This window comes from Orycteropus afer, unplaced genomic scaffold, assembly GCF_000298275.1.
Source record: "Orycteropus afer afer isolate SDZICR_OR568_19922 unplaced genomic scaffold, OryAfe1.0 scaffold00014, whole genome shotgun sequence".
Taxonomy (NCBI): domain Eukaryota; kingdom Metazoa; phylum Chordata; class Mammalia; order Tubulidentata; family Orycteropodidae; genus Orycteropus; species Orycteropus afer.
In genome coordinates this window covers 386,315-397,715 of record NW_006921601.1, presented here as the reverse complement: position 1 = coordinate 397,715, position 11,401 = coordinate 386,315, and the positions used below count along the sequence as shown (strand labels likewise).

The following is an 11,401-nucleotide window of genomic DNA, read 5'->3' as shown; positions in this document are numbered from 1 at the left end:
CAATTATTTATAAGGGCATAGGCACATTCCAGTTCCAATGAGCATTTTCATATATTTACCAGAATTTTGAGTTTACAAACAAATTCTTACATTTTGTCACATACTCAATCATACCACCACTGTGCTGAAGGCAGAATAGGGAGTGTATTTTAAATTATATTTTTAAATCTTTTTTTTCCCCCCTCAAACAATATGGCTAGTTAAGAGCAAAGTTGGGTTCATAAAACCTAAGTCTTTTAGTTTCTAGTCAAGGAATAATCATATCTCTTCATTTACATTTAAAGTTTCTTAAGCTGTTCCTCGCTCCATCTGTGCTGTTTACAGCTTTGGTAGTAGTGGTTTCTATTCTTTAATCCATGTTACCTGTACAAAATAGCATTTCTCTAAACCTTAATTCCAATCTTAGTGGAATTTCCTCTGGAAAAGGAGGTAAAAGATTCCTTGGCGAATCTGCTTAGTCTTTACACTATAAATTATAGGGTTCATCACAGGAGGTGCCAGCAGGTAGATATTGGCCATGATAACGTGAACCAGTGGAGAGATATGTTGAGCAAAGCGGTGAGTCATAGAGACCCCGATCATGGGGACATAAAGAACCAAAACAGCCAGAATGTGGGACAGACAGTTATTAAGGGCACGGAGTCTCTCAACCGTAGAGGCAACACCCAGGACACTTCTTAGAATCATTGCATAAGATAACACAATGAGCAACGGGTCCATCACAATAATAAGCAATACCAGAGCAAATCCATACCAGCTATTGATCCGGATGTCAGCACAGACCAGGTGAATCATATCCTGGTGGAGGCAGTAGGAGTGAGAGAGGAGGTGGGAGTGGCAGAAGGGCAGGCGCTTGAGTAGGAAAAGGGAAGGAAGAACGGCCAGAACACAGCGGCAAAGGATGGCTAACCCAATTCTGCCAATGACTTCATTGGTGAGGATGGAGGCATAATGGAGGGGGCGACAGATGGCCACATAGCGGTCAAAGGACATAGCCAGCAGGACAGAGGATTCCATGAATGAGAACCCATGGAGGAAAAAGAACTGGGCAAAACAGGCTTCAAAGCTGATCTTGTGAATATTGAACCAGAGGAGCTGCATGACTGTGGGCAGGGTGGTGAGGGTGAGACCAAGGTCAGTCAGGGCCAGCATGGAGAGAAACAGGTACATGGACTGGTGGAGGGATGGCTCTTTGTGGATGACAGCAAGGATGGTGGTGTTGCCCATGATGGAAATTGTGTAGAAACAGCCAAATGGAATAGAGATCCAGATGTGGAAGGCCTCAAATCCAGGGATGCCCGTGAGGATGAAGTAGAAGGGATCCTGGGTGGTGTTATACTCCTTGGATATGACTGATGAATGAAGAACCAGAATCTGTTTCCCACAATAAGTATCTTGTCTGTGTGCTACTGATATAGAGTCATTTTCTATTCAATTCAAGACTTAAAGATGTGTCTGGGATTGCTTTTTCTAAAACTGCTGAGCTATATAATTAGCTAAAACACTAACAAGTGTGGGTTCTTTTGCCATAAATTTCTATTTAAAATTAGTTTGTTTTTTAAATCTTTCATGTTTTTTGTGTTGCACTATATTTTATTTTATGCTTCCCACAAACCTGTTATATTGCTCTTCTCACCTGCTCCTGTATATATGTCTATATTCAGGTAGATATATGCTTTTACTAAATGAAAGTGATCTTATTATTTCAAATACCTTTCTAGTAGTCAAATACAAAGATTAATCTTTGTGTACATTCTACTTAGCATCACAGAAAAAAAATAAGATACTTCTTGCACTTCAAATGAATCGGTAGTATTGAGTGGGGAGAAGTATCACAGAGGATGCCCAAGTTTCTTACGTTAGCAACTCTTTGGGTTATCTCACTGCTGTCAAGTTGATTCGACTCATAGTGACCCCTCCTTGGGTTTCCAAGGTGGTATCTCTACTGAAGTAGATTGCCCAATCTTCCTTCTGAAGAGTGGCTGGTGGGTTTGAACCTCAAGCCTTCTGGTTATCAGTCAAATGTCTTAGGCACTAGGCCAGCAGAGCTATGGGGCACTTGAGTAGTAGACGGCTCTGGGGGAAAGATCACAGGTGCAGTGTATGTATGTTGAGTTTTATTTTCTTAGGAGTTATCAAGTGAAATAATTAAGTGGATGAATACTAGGCCCAAGTGTGTGAAAGTGTAAGTGTGCGTGAGCACATGATGGGGTGGGGGCAGTTTTTAAGAAGAGAAAGAAGATATTGTAGATGCATCGTCTGAAAGTCTATCAAAGATTAGAAGATTTTGGGATTTGTATTTGATCTTTTTCATCTGTGGGCAGACCTGAAGTCAGTGAGTGCATATTGAGGGAAAAAAACAAATGAGCAAATGCTTAATACCAGTGAAAACTTGAACAATTTTACTTTGCTATAAGACAGTTAATGAACTCTGGTGGTATAATGCCTAAGGCATTTGACTGCTAACCAGAAGTTTGGCAGTTCAAACCCACCAAACTCTCCATGGAAGGAAGATAGAGCAATCACTTCCATAGAGATTTACTGCATTGGAAACCCAATAGGGGTCACTACAAGTCAGAATCAATGAGTTTGGTTTTAGATTTTATAAGACTTAAGATCTCTGGGTGTTGAAAATGCTTAGCACTTGGCTGGCAACGAAAGGATTGATGGTTTGGACCATCCCAACAGCACTAAAGAAAAGGCCTGGCAATATACTTCCATAAAGAGTAGAGCCATCAAACTTTATGGAACAGTTCTTCACTGTAACACAAGGGATCACTATGAGTCAGAATTAACTCAATGGTATACAACAACGAAAATAAAGTAGTTACTTTTAGTCTTTCAAGTAATTCTCCACACAGGTAAAATTCTTAGAGATGCTCTACCAGATGAGGATGATGGGGACTCTTGCATTATGTGTAGGGGTAGTGTATTTAGGTCTTTAGATTTCATCCAGTCCTTCTATGATTTGTCCTTATGTGGTAAGGTCTAGACTCAATTGCTGGAAACTATTGAGGAAATCACCTCTTCATCTTCATTTTGACTTCTAATCCTCACTGCTGGATAATTGCATGGCTGGAAAACCACAAGCCCTTCCTTCATAGCAGTGTGATTCAGGAACCCATGTCTGGTTTGTGCTGCTTTTTGTTCATTCTTTATTCAGATGTTTCCATAATTATTTTAGGGCCACTGCCACCCCACTGTAAGACATTGGTTGAGCCATTTGTAGAACACAAAGGAAGACAAGAAAAATGGAAATGGAGGGAATATTACCCAGAAAAGATGGTTTTCAGGATAGGATTTGTGGTAGTTCAGTTTGTGTGTCAACTTGGCTAGGACTGGTTGAATGGCTGGGCAGCTGGATGTAGTATTCCCCATGATGCTCAGCTCCGTGGTGGAATCTACTGTGAGCCACTGAGTAGCTGCCTTAGGAAATGTGTAACATACAGGAAGCAGTTCTTATATATAAGCAGAAGCCTTGGGGAATGGTCTCTAGCTTGTGGCATGCTTGGACCCTGCATGTAACCATGTCATTGTTCAGCAGCCTGCCATGCTCTGCTGACCTTAGGACTTACAATGGGCTTGAATTAATGGCCTGCTGTATGGTTTGGTAACATCGAGATTGTGCCATTTCATTCATTGACCTTGGGCTTGTTAGCTTCAGCAGCCAGCAGCTGTCTGAGTGAAAAAAAAAAAAAGCCTCTAGCTTCAGAGGCAGAGCTGAAGCCCAAGGTCGAGGGGCTTTCACCCAGCCCCCAGTACCTGGCACTTTGACCTCGTACTTCTAGTCTCCCAAACTGTAAGAGAATAAACTCCTGTTTTTTAAGGCCATTACCTTTGTGGTATATTCCTGTCACAGTGGCACTAGGTAACCAGAATAGGATTTATGCATAAATGACCTGTGGCTGAATTAAGAAGGCATTTGACTATTATTAATATGCTTTGGAAAGACTTTGTCTTTAATGGCCACAGGTTAGATGTAAAAGGGACCAATGGGAGCAGGGTTTCTTTTTGAACTCAGTGGAGGACAGTGATAAATCTCTGGATAAATCATTTCATTTCCTGTTCCATATCACATCTCCCCACCCCAGTCCAAGCTGCTGTCAATGTGTCTCTGAAAGTGGGTCTGCTTTATTCACTCCCTAGACAGTATCCCCTACTCTCACCCATAATAAACTTTCCCTCAGGTGTTCCCCTCTTATCACTAATCATTCACGGGCATCCCAGCCTCACCTGTGTACTCTGTCATCCTTTAGCTCTCTCTGTTGCTTCTGTTCTCTGCTCCATGGCCGGGTGTGGTTATATACTCCTGAAGATCCCAGATTGGAATGCAGGAGGTAGGTGGTGAAACCTCTGGAAAAATCTTGTAGGAATATGAGGATTATGCTCTGAGATTTGAGGCCCTCAGGGACAGAACCAGAAAGCCAGTGACTTGATCAGGAGGGGTACCTGTAGCCATTGGCAATCCCTATACCAAGAAGGAAGAAACATTTATGATATTATTGTTCTAAAGTCTTGTAAGAATGCAATTTGGTTCTGAGTGAGAGGGAAGTTCTGGAGGGTTCTGAGTAGCTCTCCGGCAAGACTGGGTGAGCCTAGCAGGCATAGGTAAAAGATTTATTTCAAGGACCATGCCTTGCAGGGAAGATTTGCATGTATTATTTAAGAAGAGAAATGTTATCTTCAGGGACTAGAAATTTGTTTCCAGTTTTCTGAAAATATCTAACCCATTCAAGCTTAAATTTGAAGTAGTAAAAATAACTTAGGTGATAGAATTATGTTTTAGTCTAGGCAACCAACTTAAAAAATACTTTAAGACTATTAGAAATGAAACTTAAAGTCAATAAGTAAAATCTCTCGACTTTGGTAACTATCTAGACACCTAGTTTGAGGAGAAAAATAACAAACAAATAGTAATACTAAGTATAATAGCTAATACTCACTGAGTGTTCAACATGTACCCATGACTGAGCTGAAATTAGCTTACTTACAAAAATATGAATATTTTTTGAAGTGACATGGAAAGGACCTAGGCCATATTCTGGCAGATATCTTGGTGATCGTTAGTTCCCTCCTGCTTCCTACTGTAGCTTTTTTGGTTTTCTGAAGGAATGTTATGTTAGAGCATAATTACTCTTTAACATTGTCAAATATCTTGATTACACGCAAATGGATTTGAAATAGCATAAAGGTTTTGGAAGAGGTATCTCAAAACTGTTGATAGATTGAAAATCAGAAAGGCAAAAAAAAAAAAAAAAGGAAACATTATCTTACAATTATTAACTGCTATGTACAGTGTAACTCACTTTGTTCTGCAGGAAAGCTGGATCTCCACCCAGGCAAGGGCTATGATGCGTGTCATCTAGAGAACTGACTTAGAATTGTGGTGTAACTTCATTGGGTTTATACTTCTCACCAGACAATGGAAATAGGCTAGCTCTTTGGACCTTTGTGAAACAGAGTGTTCACAGTGAAAAGTCATTCACAAAAAGAAAAAGAAAAATTGTAATCAAATTGAGATACAGTTTTTTTATTTATCAGTGGTATGGCAAGGGTTTAGTGACATAGGCATTATAAGTAAGTAGGATTTCTATGGAGAGCAATGAAAATATTGTACCTGTCAAAAGTATAAACATGCCAAGTTATTTACTAGGAATTTATCTTACAATTGCATTTAATAAAACAAAACAAAAAAAAAACCAAACTCAGTGCTGTAGAGTTGGATCTAACTCATAGAGACCCCTCCTTGGGTTTCCAAGGCGGTATCACTACAGAAGTAGATTATCCAATCTTCCTTCTGAAGAGTGGCTGGTGGGATTGAACCAACAGCATTCTGGTTAGCAGTCAAATGCCTTAGGCAAAACTATAAATATACAAAGTTCTATACTAGGAATTTATCTTACAAATGCACTTACATTTACACACAAATTGAAATATAAACACAATTATTCACAACAGCATTATTTATAAGTGTACAGAAATGGAAACAAACTGCAAGCTGGTAAATAAAAAATCAACACAATCAAATATTCTGTAGCTGTAAGTGGTGATACTCTTTATGTTCTTATAGTGAGTGATTTCAAAGACATATGTGTACTCTTACTCCTCACTTATCAACTATCTCATGATCCAACATTTTGTATGTACAACAACATTCAAAAAAATTCTCGAGCAGCAACTCTGATGGCCCAGGTTTCATGGGGGGCTGCAGCCAGACCAACAGCATCCTCCACAGGCCACCCCCAAACAATATATAGGAGCCTTCAGTTACGACCAGGTCACACCACGGACAGCAGTTGACCTGCTGTAAGATGCCTTCTTCTCTTCATCTGAGATGTCTCAGTCCAGCCACAGAAGGTGCAGAGCAACATCGGGACAAAGGTGGAACAAGGTTAAGTAGCAGATGTGCAGAATGAGGATGGGGGAGGGCCTGAAGGTGCCAGGAAGGTCAGTGGAGAGAGGTAGGAAGTGGGGAGAAGGAAGAGTGCTGCGTGAAGTTGCAGGGCTGGCACACGTGAAGGGTAACTGGAATCCCTGCCCAGAGTGGGCAGTCGGAGGCAGCAGGTGGAAGACAAGTGGGATTCTCGCCCACAGCAGGCAGCGGAGGTGGCAGGCAGCAGGCAACATCTGAGGATCACCACCACCACCTCAGGCCACTGGGGCTCCATGGTTATGGGGAAGACATGGTGGGGGAAGGAGGCCCCACCATGCCAAGCACATCTTGAAACACACTAGGGACACCTGATCGGCCAAGGAGGGGAAGCAGGGAGCCCTGGTGCCTACGTTGGAGCATGACCTCTGATTTGCAGAACTCTGATTTTGCATAGTGACCTGATCTTTGAAACCTAACCTAACATTGCTTATAAGCAAGGAGCGAGTGTATATTAAAAACCAAGTAGAGGACAGAATGCAGTTTTCACTGAAAAGAAGTACAATTTTTTTTAAAGAGTTTATTTTGCATTCAATGTTACGTGTACATTTAGTTTCATTCCCCATTTACCATGCCTAACCCTAACCCAGTCTCCTCCCCTCCCTGCCCATTAACCCTACCCCCATGCCCCTCATAGTTATGCTCTGTTTGACCCCCATTACCTCCATGTAAATGTTGCCCCTCTGGTGTCCCGTGGTCTATTGCTCCAAGGGATGTATTCCATAGAGTATGTGGGTGCATCACCTGGTTTGAGTGGTCCGCATGTATATCTTGTTAACTATTAGGCTGGGAGCCAGCCCCTGGGAGTGAGTTTTATTCCAGGTGCAGAATGTATTCCAGGGCCATAGTATTGGTGGTCTCACCAGACTCCATCTGACCAGTAATTCTGGTCATTATGGAGTTTTTGGATTTTGTTCCATGTTTTTCCTCCCACTCTATCCAGGATCTCCAGATTTGATCCTTTCCTGAGTAGTTGACATTGGTAGCTGGGCACCATCTCATTCTTCTGGTCTCAAGGGCCATTGTGTCCTAGGGCTGATTGCTTCCAAATGCCCTTGTTTTTTTGCACTCTTCTTCACTTCTGATGCTAGGAGACCATTAGGTGCATCTTAGATGGCCGCTTGAAAGCTTTTAAGACCCCAGTCGCTACTCACCAATGTAGGGTGAGGAACAAGTCTTTTATGTATTTTGTTGTGCAAATTGAGTACAGGGTTCCCCAGTACTATGGTCCTGAGATTGTAGATCCATTGGATCTCTCTCCCATAGTGTCTGGGCATCTGTGAGGGATTGCTCTGTGTCTGTCTTCTGTTGTTTCTGTAAGGATTGCAGGTATTTTGTGTCACTGGTATCTGTGCAAGATTAGCCTGTGCTGAATCTATCCTTGGTCTAGAGTATACTTCTGTTCACTGCTCCCCCCCATCTGATCTTCTCAGCTGTTTATATATTTATCTATAGCCTGGTGTTTGGTGTTAATGGTAACGGAGCATTGTGGGCACACTAGTTGGTATTACCATCTGTCGTCTACCTCCTATGTGCCCAATTCAGTGTCCTCCCTTTTTCTAATGTTATCATGGTGATCTCAGACTCTTTCCATCTATACCTCCCCTTACCCACATCAGCGTGTGGGCCCCAACTAGCAAATTGATATAGCTTCTTGTTTATTTATAAGTTTTTTCCTAAAAGAAAATACAATAAACTGAAAATCATTATTGCCTTTGGGGAGGGAAACAGAATGATTGAAATAAAAGACTAGAAGTAAATATTTTTACTACATAGCTATTAAAATCTTTTGAAATTTGAACTGTGTAGGTGTTTGATTGTGTCAATAAAAATTACATATAAAATGTAGATATAAAATTAATCATTACTGACTGGAAAATGAAAGAAAATAAATTAAAAGTAAGTTAAGGCATGTTAGCTTTATTCTTTATCTGAAGAAGATGAAGGACATTTTGAATAACTTTAGACTTTGTAAACTGTTTGTTAAAAATTTGCCCATAAGAATAAAATTATAATTTATAACTCCAAAATTAAGAGAAAAATAATTAAAAACATGTTTTAAATCCAACAAAAGATGGGAAAAATACAGAAACAAAGTGGGTTGAATATGTGTTTATCTCAGAAAATAATAATAATACAACTGTAAACTCATGGGAATAAAATATTGCTTGAAAAAATAATGTTGCTGTTATTAGTGCCATTGAGTTGATTCCAACTTATGGGGACGCAAGTGTGCAGAGTACAATTGCTCTATCGGGTTTCCAAGGCTGTGACCTCTCAGGAGCAGATCGCATCTGAAGTGTCTCTGTATGGGCTTTTGGCTCCTAGTTGAGTGCTTAACTATGCCACATAGGGGCTCCTCAGAAAAACAATAGCTGCTAAGAAATTTCAAAAATGGAATAGAGTAAGCATATGGGTGACTGGAACTCATTTTGCAAAGCAGAGAGATAGAACCTAAATCACTACAGAGGGACAAGTGAACAAGAAGTTAAGCCTTTTCTAAGTCAGAAAGTTTCATGAATTTGAAGCATCTGGAACTCAGGAAGGCAGAGGGGAATGTAGGCCTCAAAATTGGAAATTTGGTAAATGTAAGTGTGAGAGTAAGGTACGTGCAAAGATTTGCTGCTCATCACCATACAACCAGATGATGATTACACTCTAATGATTTCATACTGTATTATATTTTTGATTTGTCTTTAATATGTATTGTTTTGGGGATATAATATTCATAGTAAAAGTGTCTACCTTGTAAGTGTATAACTCCATAGTTATCACAAAGTAAATGCATCTTGTGTCTTCCAACCAGAATAAGAAACAAAACTTTATTGTACCTGAATGGTCAGTTTTGGTAGGTGTTCCATGTGTATTTTAAAAGAATGTTCTTTTTTAAAAATGCACAGAATGATTGGTTTTATAGATCAAGGTTTTTACCCATGTTTTCCAAATCTTTTAAATGTTCTTAATTTTTGTTTTTTTGCCTACCTGTTATATCAGTTACCAAGAAAATCATTATCAGTTAATAATTTATGGAATATCTTTTTTAATCCCTTTGCTTTAAAAAATATGTTCATATATTTAAGATATCCTCCCTTTTTTTAAAAATTGTGATTTGGGTGAAAGTTTATAGACCAAATTCACTTTCCATACAACAGTTCACACACACATTGTCTCATGACATTGACTATGATTTACCCCAATGCAACAGCTCCCCACTCACTTCCTCCCAATAGTTACCTCTTTCTTCTATCTGCCCCTCCATGCACTCCTGCCCCCTGAACTGTCTCCCTGTGCATAAACAGCCCTTCTTTCTCCCATGATTGTTCTCTCCAAGGAGTATATCTACCTCAGGTACTTGTTTAACTCTTATGCCTGTCATTTGTTTGGCAGTAAGCCACAGGTGTGGGTTCAATTCCAGACCTGAAGGGCAGGTAGGGACCATAATGTCCATGGTTCTAACAAGCGCTATCAGACCAGCAAACCTGGTCCCCCCCACACCTTTTATATTTTCCCAAATGATTTTGAGTTTCGTTCCACATTGTTCTCTCTCTATATCCGGGGTCTCCTACATAGATCCCCCTCAGAGTGTTTGACAGTGGTAGCTGGGCACCATCTAGTTCTTCTAGTCTCATAGTCATATAGGATGCCAGTCACATGGTGTACTAGTCATGAAGACTATTGCTTCCATGAATCTTTGGTTTTCTTCATTCTTCTTTGCTCTGGATGAGGAGAGACCCTTTGTTGCCTAGATGGCTGCTTGCAAGCTTTTAAGATCCCAGTCGCTTCTTGCCAAAGTAGGAGGTGGAACAATGTTTTGTGTAGTATGTTATGCCAATTGAACTTGATGTCCCCTGTGACTATGGTCATGAGCCCACCAGTTCAACTACTCAGTCCCTCTGGGTAGCTGGCTGTGACCAAGAAGTGACTACAACCTTGTCTCTTGTCAGCTCTACTATAACCCCTGGGAATTCTTACAGAATATACAAATATACTTGTAGAACCATTGTCTGTCAACCCTATAGATGGTCTTGGGTACACTCCCCGCTTCATAGACATATGTAATAGTTCAGCCTGTTCCCCCAACTATCCACCCATATACCTGTGTTTGCCTTCACTGACAACGCAGTACTGTATGTGCAAAGGGGTTCATCTTTATTGTCTGTACCTCCCATGTACCTCTCTATGTCTTCCTCTTCCTCAATGCAACCATGTTGATCACTCATATTTGGTACATTGCCCTTTTCTTCACCCAAATCAATACTTATCTCTGCCTATCTAACAGTGCTCCCTCCTCTACCCTCCCACCCCTGGTAAACAACAAAGAAAATTTCCTTCCATAGATAAACCATTCCTTGACTTTTACAATAATGGACTAATACAATATTTGTCCTTCTGTGATTGACTTATTTCACTCAGCATAATGTCCTCCAAGTTCATCCATGTTATGCAGTGTTTTGCAGATTCTACATTATTCTTTAGGGTTGCATAGTATTCCATTGTGTGTATATACCATAGTTTGGTTATCCATTCCTCAGTTGATGGACACCTAGAGTGTTTCCAACTTTTTGCTATTGTAAATAGTGCTGTAATGAACATGGGTGTACATATGTCTGCTCTTGTCATGGCTCTCACTTCTTTAGGATATATACCTAGTAATGGAATGGCCGGGTCAAATGGTATTTCTATTTCCAACTTTTGAGGGAATTGCCATACTGCTTTCCACAGTGGTTGTACCATTTTACAGTCCTACCAGCAGTGTGTGAGAGTCCCGATTTCTCCACATCTTCTCAAGCATTTGTTATTTTCTGTCTTATTGAACTTTGTTGCTAGTGCTGGAGCAAGGTGGTATCTCATTGTTGTTTTGATTTGCAATGCTCTAATAGCTAATGATCATGAGCATTTCTTCATATGTTTGTTGGCCACCTCCTTGGTGAAATGTCTATTCATGTCTTCTGCCCATTTTTAAATTGGATT

At 40.4% G+C, this 11,401-nt stretch overlaps 1 protein-coding gene across 1 annotated transcript; it reads right to left on the bottom strand.

Annotated features, from left to right (window-relative positions):
* Positions 1-402: 402 nt before the first annotated feature.
* Positions 403-4,249, bottom strand: LOC103210171 (olfactory receptor 51Q1-like). Its single transcript, XM_007956100.1, has 2 exons — positions 4,234-4,249; positions 403-1,427 (listed from the first exon to the last, which is right to left on the bottom strand). Exons 1-2 carry the CDS (start codon positions 4,247-4,249, stop codon positions 403-405), a joined length of 1,041 nt encoding a protein of 346 aa, XP_007954291.1.
* Positions 4,250-11,401: the final 7,152 nt, after the last annotated feature.